The sequence below is a fragment of the Magnolia sinica genome, chromosome 2 (assembly GCF_029962835.1).
Source record: "Magnolia sinica isolate HGM2019 chromosome 2, MsV1, whole genome shotgun sequence".
Taxonomy (NCBI): domain Eukaryota; kingdom Viridiplantae; phylum Streptophyta; class Magnoliopsida; order Magnoliales; family Magnoliaceae; genus Magnolia; species Magnolia sinica.
The window spans coordinates 50,994,589-51,016,494 of NC_080574.1; the positions used below are offsets into that span (position 1 = coordinate 50,994,589).

Genomic DNA, 21,906 nt, shown 5'->3' on the forward strand with positions numbered 1-21,906 from the left:
ATATTCACAATTCCTTTCGTATTTCAAATAGTTTATATCTTTCTCTAGTTTTAGTTCTACTTACTTTCAGAAATATATAAAATTAGTCCCTATGGATTCGACCTTGGTCTCACCGAGATTATTACTACATCGCGACCCCACACTTGGGGTTGTGAACATAGGGTCCACCTATGATTCAATCAAGATGCCTAACATTAATTCTTAAATTTAAAATTTGGAAAACGATAGGGTTTATCAATCAATGCAGTGATCGAGATAACTTGAGGCCCCTCGCTTGATCGAAGATCGATCGATCATGGTTGATAAATTTTTAATTTAGTTCCTTAAGTCTCTAGATAGTTTTGGGTACCTTCGATTGATCGAAACCTGCTCATCGATCAATCGAGCTTGGTTAGATTAAATCAATTTGCTTGCTGGATAATTTTGATTATTCTCATTCGGTACCCTCGATCGATTGAGACCAGTGAAGGAGACCCTCGATCGATCGAACCTATACATCGATTAATCAAAAATCAACATGATCTTTTTTACTTTGGTCTCTAGACAAAAATAAACACCTTCGATCGATTGAATACTGACTTCAATTGTTGACTAAAATCAGATAGGTTCTGTTACACAATCCGATTTTTGAAAATTTTAAGGTTTCTTATATTCTTACTTAGCTTTTGTGAAAACTATGGATTCCTAGATCGGGTCCAACTCATCTAATGGTTTTTCTCATTGTCAAATTCAGAATAAGCAAAAGATCGCTTGGTTCTAAAATATCTGAAATCCATAACTAGAAAATGAAAGTTGTCTTTTTGCATAAAATAAAATCATCCATACTATTCACAGATCATTGTTGGAAATCTTTCAGTCGAATCACTTTAGGATTCAAAGTCCTGACCCGTTTGGCTTTAAAATCCTCTTATTCTAATCTCCTGAACCGATACAGCTGGATTTCTCAAAGTTGATCTTCCAATGGAGGCTCCTCTTTTATTCTCTCTTTCTGTTTTTTTAGGTTTGAGGTTTCTATAGGAATTTCCAACAGCTCTTCCCTTTAAATAGACAAAGAGTCATGGATCTATAATATTCCACCAGGGTTTTAAGGATTTTACCAAAAAATATAACACTTGAGGTGTGAGGGATCAATCCACCAACCCATTTCTCTACTGAGAGTGCTACTTTTTTTTTTTTTTTTTTTAAAGAAGATTCCATTGATGAGGCAAAATTTACAATGAGGATGTTCGAGTGAAGACTAGGGACAAAAAGGTTGGCCCACCTATCATATCCTATACACAGTAGATCTTTTTAACTTCCTAATTGAGCCCAGCCTAGTTTTGTCCAGAAAAAATGAACCTCTAACTAGAGATCGGAGATTAGTGGGGACCATGTAAACCCGAGTCTCTTGGGACAAACTACTCTGCTTAGCCAAGCAATCAGCTGGACTGTTGGCCTCTCTAGGGATGAGGGCGAGAGAGAACGATCCCATGAGAAGGAGGTTCTTAATCCTTGCCGCCCAATATTTCCATTTCCAAGTAATAGTGGACTTCCCTAGAATGCAATCTACTACCCATTTAGAGACTGATTCGATGAGGACATTTGTAAGAACGAGATGGACACACATCTCCACCCCATTGTTAAGAGCCCAGATTTTTGTTGTGTTGTTAAAGGTGACTCCGTAACCATTGGAAAAGGCGAACATCTTGAGGCCGTTATGATCTCTACAGATTCCGCCACCCTCAGCCAGCCTTGGATTACCTATGGCAGAACTGTCAACATTGAGCTTGCACCAGCCGGCAGGGGTTTTGTCCACTTCATGACCTCGAAGTGAGTGGCCAGGAGACGAGGCAGGGAGCAGGGGACAGCTGAATGGGGAGGAGCAAAAAGGTGAGACCTGGGCAGTGCGATGAGATTGCCCAGCCACTAGATGACTCTCCAATATACACCTTGGAACGGGAATTTCTGGCCGTCAAATCTGGACCTATTTTGGCCTTCCAAATCTCCCATAACATGAAGGGCAAGGCAGAGTGAGACGAAGGGCTATGGCAAAGCGCCTGCGAGGGCGGGGCAGCAACCACCATCAGAGGAGGCGATCTTGGATGGAGGAGTGGGCAGCTGTGGGCACATCCAGCAGGCTGGCAATGAGGCTCCAGACTCCCTGCGTGAGGTACCCGTGTAAGAACGGGTGGGACAACGTCTCAGGGAGAGTGAGAGGAACAAAGTTGTTGATGAATCCAGGCCGGGAGAGATACCACCCTGCATGATGTGGACCCGAATCCAGGCCAGGAGAGATACCGGCGTGACCTGGTTGAGACTGTCAACTCCCAGGAAATCAGCCACTACGAGGCCCCGAAGCTCAGCCAGGATCTAAATGGAGAGGATGTCCTATAAAGGGCCCAGCCCCAACCAGTTACATTGCCACACGTTGCAACTGTCGTGACCAACTTCCCATTGGGAATTGCTATCTAGGGTGGGGAATAACTTCACCAGATTATTCTAGAAAGGGGAGCACCCAGCTCCAGATCTGAAGTTGTTAAAATTAGTGCCAGTCGATCGGTACTTAGACATCAAAAACTTCGCCCAGAGGCTGTCGTCGACGCTGAATCTGGCCCCCCACGCCATCTTGAGATGAAGTGCTCGCATAACATCTTTCAATTTCCAGATTCCCAGCCCCACCTTCGGCCTTAGGGGTGGACACTGATCCCCAGCTCTTCTAATGGAGTTTATTCCTTCCATCCCGCCAACCCCATAAAAAGTTAGCTATGGACTTCTCAATTCGTTGCAGTGATTTTACAGGGACAATCGAGGCTGACATGATGTGGACTGGAGTGCTACATAAAACTAATGAGATCAAAGTCAGCCTCCACGCTTGGGAGAGTAGCTGATCGTTCCAGCCTTGAATCTTGGCTAAAATCTTATTTACCAGAGGACTGAAATCACTACTAGTAATTCTTCCTTGGACAATGGGGATACCTAGATATGTAAGGCCTCCTAAAGCCTTCCCGAAGCCTAACATCCTCTCTATACTTCTGATCCTGCCAGCTGAGAGCTTAAATGAGCAGAAAAACGTGCTTTTCCTACTTTTCCTCATGTTAACGCCCTGCCTGGAGCCAATTGATATTTTACCAGAAGTCACGAACCGCAAGGAGCGACCAACAGGACCCGTTTAAGAGCAGAACCATATCATCTGCATAGAGGATATGGGTGATTTGGTGGTAACCCTGCTTCATCTTGAAAGGCTTGTACAGCCAGTCCGTGACCAGCCTAGAAAAACCCCTGCTGAGAGCCTCCGCTGCAAGGATGAATAAACTCGGGGATAGAGGGTCACCCTGTCGCAATCCTCCTATGGATTTAAAGAAGCCACAACTTTCCCCATTCACTAAGACCAAGAACCAATTATTGTTCCAGCATGATTCAATCATCTTAACCCAGGGGGCGCAAAACTGAACCACAAAAGGACCCGCTTCAGGAATGACCAGTCCACCTTATCATAAGCCTTCTCCATGTCGAGTTTTAAAAGAAGATTCCCACCCTGCGCATTCCTATTGATATCTCTGAAAGATTCCTAGGCAATGGCGATATTTTCAGTAATTGATCTCCCCTTAACAAACGCGCCTTGCTCCTGAGAAATCAACTTAGGTAGCACCGAACTTAATCTGCACACCACGATTTTGGCAAAAATCTTATAAATGCAGTTACATAAACTGATGGGGCAATAATCCGATAACGATTTTGGTCCAGGCAACTTAGGGATCAATGCTATAAGGGTGGATGAGAAGGCTCGTGGAAGTTATCCCCCTTGAAAAAAATCCACTGCAGCTTTGTGGATATTTGCACCCACAATGTTCCAGCAACTAGAGAAGAATGCTCCAGAAAAACAATCAGGCCCTGGCGCACCATCTAGAGGAAGGGCTGCGGCAGCGAGTCTTACTTCCTCGAAGGATGGGATCTGAATGAGGAGGGAGTTGTCTTCTTCCGTGACAAGGGAGGGGATGGAGAAATCTGCCGGGTTTGGGGTGGGGCAGGCAACAGCTAATGAGGGCGCGGTCAGCAATGTGTGCAGGAAACGAACTGCTTCCTGCTTGAGAGCAACTTGGTCGGTCAAAAGATCTCATGATTCGAGCTTGATCTGATAAATACCAGACCTTCTAATCTTGCTGGAGGCTGAGAGGTGGAAGAATTTAGTGTTCTTGTCGCTTTCTGTAAGCCAACTATTACGGGATTTTTGTTTCCAGAAAATCTCATCCGCAAGCTCCATACGGGCCAGCTTCGATTTGGCTGCGCTAATATCTTCCGAGCTGATGTCTGAGGAGGGTGATTGGGCCGAGGCCTCTAGATGTACTAACGCCTTTTCTGCATCTTTGAAGTTTTGGGAGATGTTCCCAAAGACGTTGTGATTCCAAATCCATAGACACATTTTCGCTTTCTTGAGCTTAAGGAGGAGATTCGTCATGGGCAGGTCTAACAAAGGGAGCCTCCAAGCATCTTCAATCACTTTGGAAAGGGAAGCATCAAGCAGCTACATCCTCTGGAACCAGAAGGGCCTCAGGAAAGCGATGAGCAAGGGAACATGGTCAGAGTTCATTCTAGGAAAATGATGGACTCAGAAGCTAGGAAAATTGCTCATCCAGTCCCCATTTCATAGAACTCTATCCACCCTAGCCCAAACCCTAGCCCTACCAGCCTGGTTGTTGCTCCAAGTGTAGGTGTTACCAATAAATCCAATGTCTATGAGACCTGCCAAATCAATCGCATCTCTGAATTACTGGAACTGGCTTGGTCGTGGTTCTTGTTGCCTATCCTCTCTGATAGGTCCAACACTGCATTGAAATTCCCACTGATTGCCCATGGCCATGTAGTCCTTGCTGCCAACGTATTCAAGCTGTCCCAGAGGAGCCTTCTTTCATATCTTGAACATTTAGCATAGACCAAGGACAACCTGCTGATGGGAGAGAGATCAGCATGACAAACATCTGCTGAGATGATTTGGTTCGACATATTAATGAGGGAGACAAAAATTGAATTACTGAAATAGACCCAGATTTTACCCCCCTCGCCAACATTGGAGAAGGACGAGCGGAAGCCCAGCTTAAGGTCGATCCCAGCTCGCTTGTGCTCACTAGCCATGGGTTTTAAGATGGCCAAAATAGCTGGATTATGTTCTTTTATCAACCTGCGAACAGTTCGGATTGTGGCCAAGTTGGCCATGCCCCGAGCATTCCATATGAGGACTTTATCCATCAACTACGCTTCCGAAGGAGGCCACTTTACCCTTCAATATAGGAAAACTTCCTTTCCTGAAGCTGCTATCCAGCTGAGGTCCCCTAGTAAACTTCAACTGATCAGTCTTCTTGAGCACCCCAGTCCATGGGGCCTTCCTACTAGCCTTAACGGAGAAGATAGGGGAGGGGTGAGAGATGTGGAATCTGATTGGGGGCGAGATTCCTCATTGCATGGAGGGGAGCCCATCTCACCCAAATGACGACCACCATCTGTCGCTAGACTACAAATAGGGCTGCCATCAGACAGCCCACAGTTTCCCTGGTTAGTAACCTGATGGTCGCCGCCTTCGCTGTGAGATAGACAATATGAGGAAAGATCAACAGAGAGATCTAACTTCCTATATACCGAGACATGGCCATCAGACAGCCCAAGGGGTAGTGGAATTCTCTCTGCATCCTCAAGGGGCAGGGGTGTTTGGACAGGGAATGCCGAGTCTTGGGAGTCCGGTTCGCTGCCACTGTCCTCCAGAGGATTAATAGGGGAGTTTCCGACTGATCTGGATAATCCCAACGGTTGGATTTCGACCAAAGTTTCACCTTCTGTGAGGCTTTGGGGACAAGCTCCTACCAACAATCCTGGAGGGGAATTAACATTGTTGTTGTTAATAAAATTGTGCACCTGAATGTTGGGCAGAGACTTCGTAGAAGTCGGACAAAGGAAGTCCAAGTGGAGGGGAATGTGCAACTGCTTCTCTGTTTGGGCCTCCTCTCTCACGACAGAGGGAGCATAGGTATTGGCGAGTGCGTTCTCTGCAAAGGAGGACTAGGAGGGGAATTAACATTGCTGTTGTTAATAAAATTGGGCACCTGAATGTTGGGCAGAGACTTCCTAGAAGAGGGAGAAAGGAAGTCCGAATGGAGGGGAATGCACAACTGCTTCTCTGTTTGGGCCTCCTCTCTCATGGCAGAGGGAGCATAGGTATCGGCGAGCGCATTCTCTGCAGAGGAGGACCAGGAGAGGGAAATAGCAATCCACTGTGGCGGGGGAGACTGTTGTATGTCGACTGCCAAGAGCTCGATGGAGATGCTGGAGGGGAGAACGTGGTGGCCTAGAGTCGGCGAAGGTAGCATGGGAAGGAGAGGGGCAGCTTCAATGGCCGACACTGTCTGAGGATCTGCTACTGCCAGAGAATGTGGGTTGCCTGAATGGGGTTCTCCGAGGGGAGGCGAGCAAGTTGGGCTGGGATCCACATCGAGAAGGGGAACAGAGGGGTGGGAGAGTCTCCCATATGCCTTGGCACTGACACAGGAATTTGCACACACATCTGTGGAGCAAACCTTCGTCCAGGAGTTGCCTCTGAAAAATCTGTTGGCGACCCACTCCCTGGTGGACTCGGGAGTGCCTGCTTGATAACCTTTGGTGTTACCGGTGGAATGGATTGAGACATTGCCCTTGTTGTTCTCCAAATGGCACCAGATGGAGTATGATTTCCGGGCTACCAGGAGGGATTGCTTGGAGTGAAGGAAGAGCCCAGGACCATCCACACCTGGATTCTTGCAAACCGTTGGAAAATCCCGTACCGTGAAAAAGAATCTATCCGAAGGACCGTCCCGTACGTGGACCCCAGATCTCGGAGCACCAACTCAATCCACGCATGCGTTGGAATGCCATAGAGTCTAATCCAGACATCTTCGCACACCGGGTAAATGTCCGGGGACCACAGAGTCACCTTGACAAGGCCAAGGTTATGCCAGAGAGAACTGTCTTCAACAAAATCATTTAGTTCTGACTTGGTTTTGAAGATGACGAGGAACAGGGTCTTGGAGAACCTGACAACGTCAATGGCAGAGGCCCTGAATCTAGATTCCCTGATACCCTCCTGCAGCTGAGTGATGGAAATCAACATCTCACCCGAAAATCTGACCAGGCCAAGTTCCAGTTCCTGAAGCTTTGTAGTAACGGCCGCAGGGTCCGCCAAAATCTGACCATGGTGGGGGCGCACATCTCTTGGATGTTGAGGAGGGGCTTGCCAACCTCTCCTCTTTGGACTAGGATGTCTACTGGAAGAGGGATCTTTGGGGGTCGTGATTGGCGGGAGATCAGCAGGCTTAGGTGGGAGATTGGAGGAGCTTTTGGGGTTTATGGGTTTGGGATGGGCATGTTGGACCGACACTACTCTGCCATCAATCCTCTTCCCGTCTAGCACTCCTTTCGCAGCCTTGCATCGTCCTCATACATGAATTGGACGAACCCATATCCCCGAGATTTTCCTGTCCCGGGGAATAGAGGGAGATACACCTTGGCCATCCTGCCATATTTCTGGAAAATTTGGAATAGGTCCGCAGTGGAACAGCTGAATGCCAGGTTACCGATGAAGAGGGTTTTAGCAGCAGCATCAGTCCTTTTCCTGGCCGGGAATGAAGCAGAAGACCCTCTGATCGTCGGGGCGCGGACTCTCGAGCATCTTCTCATGCCCTAGCTCTCTTCAACACTCGATCTCTTTCCTCAGTTCTGCTTCCTAAAACATACACTAGTTTGTATAGCTTAGCGGAGAGTGCGGTTTGTGCCCTGATTGACGAGAGGTCACCGTTGCGCGGTACCTCGTTGCGCATTGGCCACTGTTGCACGGTCACCGTAGCATTTTGTGAACAAACCTGATAGACGTGAGGTTACCGTTGCGCGCTGGCAATCGTTGCGCAGAACAGAGCCGTTGTGCGTTAGGTACCTTTGCGCGCGGACACCTTAGAGAGAGACCCTTCCGCTCAGCATTCCACTCCGCCTATAATGCTGAATAGTCGGAGATTTGGGGGATTTCACGCTACTGACGTTGCGCGCTAACATTCAGCTTCGCATATTGACTTTCCTTCCGTTGCGCGCTAGCATTCGGCGCCGACGTGAACCATTCAGCGCCGACGTTTTAAACTTATTACCTGTTAATCGTCGCGCGCTGGCAATCGTTGCGCAGAACAGAGCCGTTGTGTGCTAGGTACCTTTGCGCGCGGACACCTTAGAGAGAGACCCTTCCGCTCAGCATTCCACTCCGCCACTTCTAGCAGTAGAGCTAAACCAACGCATGTGGGGTCGAAAGGACACGATTCTGAGAGTGGGATAAATGCTTAATTTGTTAATAAAATAAAATTCAAATTATTAGTGAGTCACAAAAAATTTACAATGCAAACATTTTTACCGAGTTTTAAATCGGGTCTAGATGGGTCCCTTGCAACATAAACCAGATCTGCTTCCTAAATGGGTTTTAGGTCTAGCCGGGCATATTATAAAGGAAACCAAATGGAGACCCATTTAGTAACTGGGTCTGTTCTTTGACATGGACCTTTACCATTTAACAAACAGGAAAGATCCGGTTTGGATCTAATGGGCCGGGTCTAGTTACCCCATCGGGTCTGCTAACCCATTTACAACCCTACTCCTAATGAGACACTTCCTGCTTAGCCTCTTGTTAATAATTAAATTAATTAGTGCTATGTGGATAAAGGACTGGATACCTGATACTTAGTGGTTGCTGATATGTCCATTAAAGTAAAACATTACATGGTTTATAATATTGGTGATAAGTAACCAACCAAACCTGTTACTAACGTATATTTTTCAGCATAAATATGAGAGTAACTTAATGACTTTCAATCTTAAAGAGAAACACATTTTCAAAGCCTTGACGCACTCTTCATTGGAATTTCAGATCTTAAAGAGAAACACATTTTCAAAGCCTTGACACACTCTTCATTGGAATTTCAGCCTTAAAACTGAGAAATAGCAAACAAGATTTGGATTGAATCAAAATTGTAGAATAGAGCATATATACATGTAAACTTTTTGGAAAGAGACAAGAATTTTTGCACCACCGTCCGTAAGGCTCAATTAGAAGCCGTGAAGGAGTATGTTTTGATTGGGCAATCCTTCAAGTTGTAATGAAGAAGTCGAACAATGCCCAAGGGTTATGGAAGCAAGCAAGGCCTTCTCTACATCTTCAGACATGCTTCTTTGGATCATCGAGACAATGTAATTAATTAAGACCGCATCGCAGGGAAATGTGATAGGCCCATTACATGGTAACCCAAACATATCTTCAGACATTTTAAAGAGCTCTTTGAAGATGGGACTGCTGAGATACACCAAAGGAATCACAAAACGGCTTCCATCTGTGGTGTACACGACGAAGTGTCCCGTATCTGCCACCGAAGTGCTGCACCCACTTGAATCTGCAGAGCCATCAGTTCTTGAAAATGAGTTTCTCCTCCTCCCAAGGGCAGCCACCTTCTGGCCCTTCTTCACCATCTCCACAAGCTTCTTGGGATTGATCATTGTCTACTTTATGAGTTGAAGGTGACCTAAATCTTAGATTGCAAAAGATGTGAATCGTGCTGTGAAAAAAGGAGCGGAAGTGGTTAGTTATATACATGCAAGGGTGGACACTACATCCAAATGTAGCTTTCTTATGTTAGGGAGCAAAGGATACAATACCATGTGCTGATTAGATGAGATTTTAAGTTTGGTGGTGGACATGTCTGCGTTTTGTTGTCAAGGCTTTGTAAAATCATTTATGGTTTGGAGATTTCGAAGATGAAATTGAGGGGATCAACTCTAGGGCATTCAGCTGACTTCTCATTATTAGTGATTGCTATATTCATCAATCAAGATAGAACTATAAATTATACAGTGTCAAGGATAAATGCAGTGTAAATACATGTAAGATTTGAAATTGGTTAGAATTTTACCAATTTTTTATTTTTATTTATTTTTATTTTTTCACTTCCTTTTCATTTCATTGGGTTGTACTCAGTCCCATAAAGAAGTGCAAGGTATGGCCCACATTCAAGGCCCCAGCAAGCTGCTTTAGTGGGCCCTCTCACAGAAGAGATTAATTTAATGTCATGTGGCCTGGTGGCCACGTATCAGACATTGAGCTGGACAGGTACTACACTTGAGCCATAGCTGGCCTAAATGTCGTAAAAGAGGAAAATGCCAGCGAAGATGACTTCTCAACCGATCGACTCGAAATGTAATCACAACCTTAATCCTTCAGTGGTCCACAATCACGTGGTTTTGCTTGCCTTCCCACCCAACATTAATGATGCTACACCAGCTGTGGTGGGCCTTCCTTGCAAATACCTCGCCAACTCTCTATCATTGTTTTAAAATCCAATAACGTCCACAGAAACCCAACATGTTCATACTCCACGCCAATCAATGCTGGCCTTAGTAGAGGTGGAATGCATTGATCATCTTGGGTAGAATTACCTGATCGTCTAAACGGACCTTATATATAAATGTTTCTTTAATCCTAAACCCTAAACCCTCGGTGTGTACATGCATTGGCCATCGCTCCATATCCAAAAGTCCACCACATCGAAATATACAATTGTCCAATCTTTGGTCTTTTCTCAACAGAATCTTTACCTTACTGTCTACTTGCTGGGGTATGATTTCAATTGGGGAAATATTTTCAGTACGGTTCATCCACTGAGGGTGTGGCGTCAGATCAGGAGTCTGGATCATCCAAACATGGACCAGCTTTAGTTTTTGCTCTATTGATAATTCTTTTCTTTCCAATGGTAGGGAAGCCTACATGAGGATAATCCTTCCCTGCACCGTCATCTTGAATCATCGTGATGCTTAGAGCAACAGTCTGTCTCAGTTAGGCTCTTGGACGGTGGGAGCCAACTAGGAATGGGCTTAGCCCATTTGTTTGATGGACCTGAAACTGGGCTTAGGCCCATCATGCCGGAGAAGTTTACTCTGGAGGCCGGGTGCAATGTAAATCATCCTGGATCTTGATTTGGGCTTTGAATCAATAAGAAAATTGTAGAACCTGTGACAAGCCAAGCCCATTTATCCATGGGCTCTGAAATTAGATCCATGTTTAGCCCAAGAAGATGCAGGAAGCATATGGGGCATGTTGATCTCAAGCATTGATTTCTTACAAGGCCTGCAACTGGACCATTCAAATTCATGAAAAGTTTGGGAATGTGAACAAGTTGTCATCTATGACCCCACTGGATCGAACACATCACCAACAGTACGCCCTACAGGCGCTATTTCAGACCATGACCTTGGAACACAACCAGCCCTTTGGAGCATTAATGAAGTGGGCCTCCTGAATGTATTTTAGCCACTGGTGGGCCTACTTGTCAACATTTTTTTTTTCCCAGAAAGGTAAGAGCACAGCACCTGTAATTTTGTTGATGTACAAAATAATTTACATCCATTTCCCTAGAGATCTGCATTTTTTTGGAAAGGTGGGAGCACACGACCAATAACTTTAATTCGTTTCCATACGTCCCGTAAAGATCTGCATTTTTTCCTCTTTTGCTACAATTGAGCTTTCAAAATTGGACTCCACCCCGTGCTATCACTCTTCACAAGACAACCATATCCACAGCGTGGACGATGTGAACCACCAGATCCTGTATTTTGTGGCCCCTACTACCACCGGACATGGGCTGTTTTGCAAGCTCCTTGGTCTCAAGGGAGTTGGTTGTGTGGGTGTGAAGAAAGTGGGTCCCACGTAGGACATGCACAAACCCAAGTCATGTAACAAATGAAAATATGTAGTACTTAGGCATTACAGCTGAAGTCAATGCTTGCAGGTGCCAGACTTGGACAACAATTTTTCTAATACATCGCGTTCATCTTCAATTTTTACAACACGAATTGAATTTTCTGAATCTTTGCACCTCAAATCAGGTAGAACATAGTTCGCCCAACTCTTTCACTGTTTTGATAGCAAGTTTCTTAAGCTTTGTTTTGTTGTGCGCGGCCACCACAGGTTAGGTACGGATGAAACCTTAGAATGAATGAAACACACAATAAAGAAACGAAAAATTCAAACAATCACAGAGAATATATATTTGACATGGAAAATCCCTTGTAACAAAAAATCATGGCACGAAGCGACAAACAATCCGCCATGAACAAAATGTTATAAGAGGAATAACTTACATATCTGAACACCTTAGTTTTCTCCTTTCAAAACCCTTTTGTCTCTGAAGCTCTCACGTTTTGCATTCTTAGAACTTCCCTAATCTTGTATTAACACGATTTATATAACTCACTTACAGAAATAGCAAAACATCGCACTTACGCAAAAGTTGCGCGAGCCATTGATTGAACCATCGATCGATCAACTCTGATCGATGATCTTCAATCGATCAACACCCCATGATCGATCGAATTGAAGACACCCAAAAGTTTCCAGAGAGAAGACTGAATAATTTGAATTTTCTCGATTAATCAATAGTCTATTCGATTCGATCAAAATCCTTGTTTCAACAACAAATCGATGTTACTCAATTAACAATCTCTATTATGCCTTAAATCTTGCATCTCCAATATTCTAAGATTCTATCACCATATCTAAATTTCTTCATAGTAAAATCACTATCGTCGCTTCTTGTGCACACTCCATCTTCATTCATTATTTCCCATGTTTAGAGAAATTTAGAAAAACCTGAACTTCTTTGCAGGGACAACCGTAGTAAGCATATCCTCCAATTTTTTTTTCTTTTATGAATATTTTTAAGAGTAACACTGCCTTCCTCTAGTATCTATAAGATAAAATGACGATTCACATCAATGTGTTTAGCTCGTGAGTGATAGTTTTTTGACAAATTGATCGTGTTTTCACTGTTATAATGCATAAGCATGATTTCTTACTAAAGCCTAACTCATTCAACATTTATCTCAATTAAATTGCTTCTTTAAATGCTTCCATCACTGCATATACTTAGCTTCGATTGTGGAAAGTGCAACTATAGACTAAAGCTTCGACATCCAACTAATCGCTCCACTCGCTAACACCAATGAGTAACCGGAAGTCGATCTTCTATTATTCACACTACCAACATAATCAACATCAACATAGCCTACCAATTCTCTTAGATTTACAAAATGTCTAGACATAGTCAGTCGTACCTTGTATGTTATAAAGTATCTATTTCACAGCCTCCTAGTGTTTCTTGTCGGGGTTTGATATATATCGACTCACAACACCCAATGCTTGTAAAATATCAGGTATAATACAGATCATAGCGTACATAAGACTATCGGCCACACTCGATTAGAGCACATGAAACATATACTACTTTTTTTTTCATCTGATGTAGGACATTGTTTCTAAGAAAGTCAAAAGTCAGCAGCGTGAGAGACGCTTATCGGTTTAGCCTTTTCAAGTCCGAACTTAACCAAGACCTTCTTGAGAGACTTCCTAAGAAAACCATAACTTGCTTCTTTCCCTATCCCTATGTACATCAATGTCGAGAATTCTTTTTGTAGGCCATAAAATTTTCATCTCGACTATCCTAGATAAATTAGCCTTTAGTATTTTGAATTTAGACATGCTATGGCTAGCAGTAAGCATATCATCAGTATACAATACTGCTATAATGAATTTAGGGATCTAAAGTAAACACAATGATCGAATTCATTTCTGATAAATAATTGACTCATCATAAAAGAATTAAACTTTATTACGACTGCCTAGGCAACGATTTTAGGTTGTACAATGACCTCCTTAATATGCAAATCTTATTCTCTACACCCCACACCTTGAAACCTTAGGTTACCTCATGTAAATCTACCCTTCTCGTTCCACATGTGAAAAAGTTGTATCCACATCCAACTGTTCCAATTCCAAATTATATCAGGTTACCAACACCAATAAGAAGCTAATAGATACCTGTAAATGCTATATTGTAAATCTAGCACCCAGTGTTGTCAAATTTTGTTGTGTCAAATCATTTAGAATCTGTATCATGTATTGATGAGATCAATTTCGTACATTTTAAAGTTGTCCACGTCTTCGTCGAACTTCTTTATGTATTCAAGTTGAAATAGCATTGTCGAAGTTCAAGATTTTAAGCTCAAGTACAAGTACAAGTTTAAGACTCAAGTTCAAGTCTAATCTTCAAGTTCAGTACTTTAAAGACTCAAGAACTCAAGTCTTTACTCAAGCTCAAGTTCAAGATTTGAAGATAAGCTTCAAGTATTTCAAATGTGTGAATTAGTAGAGCGAATGATATTTCAATTGTTCAAACTCACAAACAAGATATGGATGACCCTAGATTGACCATAAGTTAGGTCATATTCATTGCATTTGTTATGTGAGTCATTTCCTCGACCAATCTTAGTCTTTATTCGACTAGTCCAAGCTCTGGCTCAACCAGTCCAAGAGTTTTTCGACCAATCCAGGATTTGTTGCAAATTTTGAGAACTTTTGGTTGGACCCTCGATCAGTTGTGGAGACTGCTCGACCAGTCGAGTGAACAGTACTTGACTAGTCGTGCAGGCTCGACTCAAAGTCTAACAAGGTTTTTTGGTCCCACTCAACCAGTCGAGCAAGCCATTCGACCAGTCGAGCAAGCCATTCGACTAGTCAAGCAAGCCACTCGACCAATTGAGTAATGACCTTATCTTATCGCGCCAGAAATTTTAAAATTTGGTTGATCCTTCGACCAATCGAATCAACCCTTAAACCAGTCAAGATAACAATATTTTCACCTATAAATAGAGGACGAATCTCAGAGTTTTTCATTCATTCTAAGCGATATCAAACCATCAATCTAAGAGATAAGTTTCAGCACTTCTTAAGCTATATTGTGTTCATTTTAAATTCTCTTAAATAGCTTTTTGCATTTGATTTTGTGATCACCATTCAACTCAATTTCATTAAAGAAGGGATTTGTGATTTTACCCTCTTTGAGATCAAAATTAAATCAAGGTAGCCCAGGATGAATTAATCTAAAAATCATTTAGATTTCGTACCTTTCATTTGTGAGATTGGACATTAAACATCTTCGTCTACATCGAATTAGTTCTACTGGGCTTCTTCATAAGGAGAATTTTAAGATAAGTATCATTTAGTCTTTGTGTATCTTTTGTACTTTGTGAGGTTGTGCCAGAAAATCTCATTTTTTGTTTTGCCTGAGGTAATCTAGAAAATCTTAGAGTGTGGGTTTTTGTAATTGTGTAAGCCCAACTAAAAACACAATTATGAAAGTTTTAAGGTGAACCTTGTAAAACCTTTTTTCATAGTGAAAGCTAATATCCCAAGGGAGTGGATATTAGGAGTGGAGTAGTTGTGTGGCTGTTTTTTTAATAGTTGGTGTACACACACACACACACACAAATGAACCACTATAATTCCTGGAGTTGTGGTGGATGATTGAATTTGGTTACGTGTGTGAATATTGTAATTTACTCTATGCACTTATGGTGAATGATGTAATTTACTTTATGCATTTGTGGTGAATCTTGTAATACCTTAGTTTATTTCCTTTGCCTCTTTATTAGTTTGAATTTTTGATACTTATAAACGTTCTAATAAGGTTGTCCTATGATAAACCTTTGGTTTTTGCTGTTAGGCTGTCCTTAGAACTAAGTTTGTATCAACCTCTCAAAACTAGTGCATTTGAGGTTACTATTTACTTGTATTATTTTATTATTTGATTGTGCTATCTATCTTTATATTTCGCATTTATTTTTAATTTACCACGGTCCTATTCACCCCCCCCCCCCCCCCTCCCCAGGACTTTTAGCTCGGCCTTTTCAATACTTGCTTCACAACTGGTGTGGATATCTCACCGTAGTCGATGCCTTCTTTTTTAACATAACCCTTTGCTAGCAATTTAGTCTTGTACCTATCAATTTCTTACGAAAAGTTCACTTTCACTTGATTGCTTTCCTTCTAACAGGTAGTTGTATCAGCTCTCATGTTTCATTATTGTATAGAGAATCCATATCATCATGCATCACCACCATCCACTTCTCAGCATTTATGCCATCTAATGCTTCCTGAAAGGTAGATGGATCTCCCACATCTGTAATGAGGGTAAACGCAATATTTGAGTTATCTATTTCTCTCAACGATACAATGCAATTTCTCGATGGGTTCCTCCTCACGGGTGGTGGCTCCACCTCTTCTTGCAACTTAGCTTTTTCAAGTATTTCATCTCTATATATTTCAACATCAACAACTGATTTTTTAGTTAACATGTGCTGATCCTTTTGATATGAGGAACCTTCACTGAATTTGACGTCACGACTACATATAATTTTTCATAAAACCTGGTCGTACAGTTTGTACCCTTTCACCCCATCACCATAGCTGACAAAGCTACACTTTTTAGCCCTTTGGTCTAGCCTATCTCCATCAACAAATATTATATAAGAGTAAGCATTGCAGTCAAATATCTATTACCACGAGTAGTCAACTTCCTGACTATTCCATACTTCCTCTAGAATTTTAAAATCAATCGGTATAAATGGAGAATGATTTGTCAAATAACAAGCAGTGTTAATGGCCTCAGCTCGTAGCTCCTTACCCAACCCAACGTTACTCAACATAATTTGGGCTCTTTACAATAGATTCTGATTCATACACTCCGACAGACCATTCTTCTCAGTTGTATGCCTTATTGTGTTATGCCTCACGATCCCCTTATTCTTTTAAAATAAATTATTCTTTAGAAATAAACTCTTCATCGTTATTATCTCTCAGTAGTTTTAGTTTTTGTCCTAACTATTTTTAACCATAACCTTTCACGAATTGAAAGTGGCAAACACATCAGATTTATATTTTAAAAAATAAACTCAAATTTTTTACAAAAGTTATTAATGAATGTTACAAAGAATGACAACCCTCCTCTAGAAACAATAGACGTCGACCCTCACAAATTAGACTGCATATATTCAAGCGATCATTTACTAATATGCTTCTCATTTTTAAATGACAATCTTGATTATTTACCATATATGCAATGCTCACATATATCTAAATAAGAAATTTTAAAAGGAGGCATTAAACCATGATCGAGTAGTGCCTTCATACCACACTTTCTCATGTGGCCCAAGAATGTATGTCATAAATGTGTTGACATGGACTCTATTACAGACAGAGCAACACCACTCGATATAGTGCTCATGATCAACCTGTAAAGGTTTCTTCTCCTCCGTACCCTCATAACAGTGAGTGCCCTTTTTGAAACTTTCAGGACAACATCGTAGCTGGAGAACTTACACCTGAGTGCATAAAGAGCTCTTGGAGATATCATATTTTTCTTCAGGTCCAGAACGTGCCTCTCACATCGATCAGTATATATGTGACCCTATTGAATATTTATTACAAACCGATCCAATTCCAATTATCTTATAAGCATGATCATTGTAAACAAGAACCAAGCCACCATCATACTCTTTGTACATGGCAAACCAACTCTGATGAGGACAAATGTAATATGATGCCCTCGTATCCAAAATCAACTCGTTATATAAGTGTTTGACCTTAGACACAAACGATACTTTGCAATCGCTCATCTCTTTATTGGATTTCGCTGAATTGGCCTCCTTTGGTGAAGTATCTGAATTCACATTTTTATAGGCTTTGGGATTTGTGCTATCCTTCTTCATATGTCCCATCCTACCATAATTCCTACACTTTAACTTTCATTTGCCTTTCGACTTAGACCTCGATTATGACTTCTCCTTCTTTCACTAAGACGATCTCCCATAAGTAACCAATGCACCTGTAAAAGTACCATCCCCACCGTTATTCCTTCTCTTCTACTTCCACTGAAGGGTTGAGATAATGGTAGTCCAAGGTATCCCTACCATACATAAAGTATCCACCAGATTCTCGTAGGATTTCAGAAGGGACGTTAATAAAATTAGAGCTTTATCTTCTTTATCGATCTTCACCTTCACACTTGTAAGTTAATGAACTAGTTTGTTGAAGACATTTATATTCTTAGAGAGATCTTAACCTTATGTTATCTTTAAAGTGTACAAACGTCTCTTCATATATAGATGATTGGAGAGCGACTTCGTCATGTAGATGCTCTCCAAATTCACCAATTAGCTAACGGTAATTGTCTCATTGATGACATTATAAAGGATTTTGTCGGCCAAGCACAATTGAATAGTGTTAATAGCCCTCTGATTAAGTTCACCACAATTCTCTTCTTTTGTTGAATCGGGACATTTCGCTTTACCAAGGAGTGTCTGTGACACCCATTGCTGAGTTACGAGGGCTTTTATCTTCAGCCTCCAAAATTTAAAGTTGTTTTAGCCTGTAAACTTTTCCATCTCGAACATCTCATTTGATCCTTTCGATTCCATGTCTCAGATTCAATCTAAAAAAAATAAACATAAAGCCTAGCTTATTTTTTTAAAGAAAGAAAAATTGTATTTCCAAGATTAGAACAAGGAACTTACAAATTCGGATAGACCCATGAGAAAAATAAATAAATAAATAACACGTTAGGGACTATCTATCATTTAATCCCACCACGGCAAGGCCTCGGGCTTTAAGAGGGCCCTCTTTTGCCTAGTCATAGATTTCCCAATCCAACTTTATCAAGGAAAAATGTACATCTAAGGTCCATAGGTAAATTTGAGTAAGTCAGGTAAATACGATTCACTTGAAGCATACTCCCCATTCTTGGGAGACTGTCAGCTAAACCATTTTCTTCCCTTGGGACAAACTAGATCTTCACTTTTGCTCTTCTCTTGATCGAGGATAATCTAGCCTTCCAGTACCAAACATTCTAAGATGGGGCACACTCGCTGCTGAATAAGTCCACAATGACCTTAGAATCTATTTCCACCACTAATTTCTAGTAGCCTCTTAGCACATAGAGCTAGGCCTTCAACTAGAACATGAGCTTCTGCCCTCACATAGAGCCAGTAACATATCAACTAGAGAAAGCGAAGATGAATTCCCCTTTAAAACCTCTATCAACACCCCCTCCACCAAATTGGCCTGAATTTCCTCTAACTGAGTTGTCAACATTGATTTTGATCCATTGATCTTTTAATTTCTCCCATCTAACCAGCGACATTGATATACTCTTAGGAAAGGGCTTAGTAATACCTAAGGAGTTTAGGAACAACTGATGCACCAAGTTGAGGACCTTAGGAAGTTCAAATGTTGAATCAGACTTCGTCAACCAAGATCCAAAGCTAAATCAGACTTCCTCAACTAACTCTGAACTTCCTATATAACCCTATCTACCTTGGTAGGAACTCCTTCAAAATGGTTTATATTCCTTTTACGCCAGACTCCCCATAAAAGAAAATAGGGTAGCAACCCTTTTAGATGTAAGAAAAGGTTGCCAAAGTAGGACAACTCCCACCACATAGAAGTTTTGGTTGAGATCGTTTGACCTTTAAAGGAAGCAACATCAAACAAATTATCGAAATAAGCCCAAACCTCAGAAGCCATATTTCCTACCACAAATAAGTGGTCTATAGATTCAATCTGATTAGTGGCAACAACTTCCACTAAACAGTAGCAACATTTGGAGGCCAAGGAAATCCCTTTCATTTGAACTCTTTCATCCACCGGGATTACTTTATATAAAACCTTCCAAACAAAAATTGATGTTCTATGAGGCACTTTAGGATGCCAAATCCATCTAGCCCATCTTCTGCATGGATCTCTTTCTCTGCAGAGTTTACAAGCTGACTTGACAGAGAACATTCCCGACAATGTGAAAGCCAGATGCATCTGTTAGAACCTCCTGATAAGCGACACTTATCTTCAATTATCCTATCCATCACTTAAGGCTGAAAAATTGCAGTAAAGCCTATGCTTCGATACTACTTGTTGTGCATAGCCACCACACATTAGGTGCAGAAGCAACCTTAGAATGAATCAAACATATAATAGAGAAACATAAAAAATTTAGCAATCATAAAGTGCACAAAGAAGTTTATGTGGAAAAACCCATACGAAGGAAAACCACTTCACCAGGCGACTAACAATCCATTATGAACTGAAAGTTACAAGAGATGGAACAACTAACATATCAAAAATCCTTAGTTTTCTCCCTTTAAAATCCTTTTGGCTCTCAAGCTCTCACATTTTGCACTCTTTGAACTTAACCTAATCCCATATTAACACAATTAATATAACCTGCTTACAAAATTATAAACAAAATAGTGTACTTATGTAAAAGTTGTGTGAGCCGTCAATTCAACCATCGATTGATTGACTTTGATCAATTGAGACCCCATGTTCAATCTAATTGAACATACTAAAAAGTGTCCAAAGAGCATACTAATTAATTCAGGACTTTCTTGATTAATCAATAGTCTATTCAATTAGATCAAAATCCCTATTTCAGTAATGAATTGAAGGCACTCAATCAACATGTCTTTGGTACTAATTTCCATTGAAAAACTTCCATACACAATCGGTGCAACTCAAAAGAAAAGTTTAAAAGATTAACAATAAACAAGAGGCACTAATGCAGGACAATTAACCAGTTGCTCTAAAAGCTTGAACTGTTAGAGTATGGCGAATTAATCCTTTTATCTCATAGCCTAGGCCCCACATCTCATGGGTTAGGAACTCGGCCGAATCCCCTTCATGGGCCCCAAAACACATGGGTCGCCCACCTCATGTGTGTCCCCACGTCCCACGGGCTACCCCACTCAAGCCCGGTGTGAAATGCGCATTAATCACCCATAGTAAGGAGTCTCGAACACGAAACCTCCCCCCGTGTGTCCCAAATCGTATGGTTCACCCACCCCGAGTGTGCTCCTGCATCCAACAGACGACCCCACTCGTGCTTAGTGTGAAAATGCCCTTGCATTAATCACCCCTGGTGAGGAGTCTTGAACACGAGACCTCCTACTTTGATACCAATTTGATACAGGACATGAAATTCAAACATGATGTGCGAGATTTCAAGCTCAAGATCATGTTAGTTCAGAAACAATTACACAAAAATTTCACATCCCATACAAAAGTCCAAACATTCAATTAAGGGGAACCTATGCGGGTTCAGGCCTACACATGATAAGGCCGGATTAATAAAAATTATGAACCAAATGATGCTTGAAGATAAGAAATAATCATTCGCACATGCATAGTAATCAGCCCCTAATCCAAGGGATTCCCCAAGTTCAATTCAAGGAACCCTAGGGTGAGAAAATGGGGCAAATAAATTATGGCTAATGCAAGCTAGGGTTAGGGTTTATGAAATAGGAATGAAAAGAGGAAAATAAGAGGAAAACCCGACCCAAGGAAAGCTCCCATGTGCAGACGGTGACATGGGGCTGACGCACGAGATGCAAGGGTCGATCGTTTGGTCAAGCTGGGCTAGCCACACGTGTAATGGAAGCCTGCCTTCCCAAATTGACACCTATGCCTTGGTCGGCTAAGGGAGGCCTCCAATCCCTCCAAGTTTAACAATGATCCGGTGTACGGTCGCGGTGTGGTGCTCCATTGAAGTTTCAACCCTCCTATAGGTCTAGATTCTGAAAACTGACCGTAGGAGGGATGAATGGCTGTAAAAGCTGAAAAATTTAAAGCAATAATGATGATAGAAGATGAGAGATATGGATGGAAAATGGTAGGGATGGATGGGGATAGATGTGGTTTCGCACCGCGGCAGTTAACCCTTCGAAAAGTGAGGGCTTCGCACCCACTTGAATTCTCCCACAACTCACGAAGAGAGCAGAAAAATAAAGCAGGAATTTTTATTAAGCTTAAATGAATCAAAAGAACTATAAGGGGTGCCTATTTATAAGAAAAACCATATACCCCTAAACTCACGCCATGTGCGCAACCTATTACTTAGCGATGAAGTAAACTAAAATAAAAATGAAACAAAGAAATCTAAAGCATTTATGATGTTCTAAATAATAATAATACGGAAAACCTAAAATATGAAATCAATCTGA

General features: G+C 41.8%; 1 protein-coding gene and 1 pseudogene across 1 annotated transcript; both read right to left on the reverse strand.

The window, feature by feature from the left end:
* Nucleotides 1-8,967: 8,967 nt before the first annotated feature.
* LOC131228802 (auxin-responsive protein SAUR64-like) lies at nucleotides 8,968-9,601 on the reverse strand. Its single transcript, XM_058224664.1, has one exon. The coding sequence runs from the start codon at nucleotides 9,523-9,525 to the stop codon at nucleotides 9,082-9,084; it is 444 nt and encodes a 147-aa protein (XP_058080647.1). The 5' UTR covers nucleotides 9,526-9,601; the 3' UTR covers nucleotides 8,968-9,081.
* Nucleotides 9,602-9,990: 389 nt separating this feature from the next.
* LOC131238091 (U2 spliceosomal RNA) lies at nucleotides 9,991-10,166 on the reverse strand (annotated as a pseudogene).
* Nucleotides 10,167-21,906: the final 11,740 nt, after the last annotated feature.

What these genes read in the sequence shown, in the direction of transcription:
- LOC131228802 (XM_058224664.1), bottom strand. Translation starts at nt 9,525, where the DNA reads ATGATCAATCCCAAGAAGCTTGTGGAGATGGTGAAGAAGGGCCAGAAG.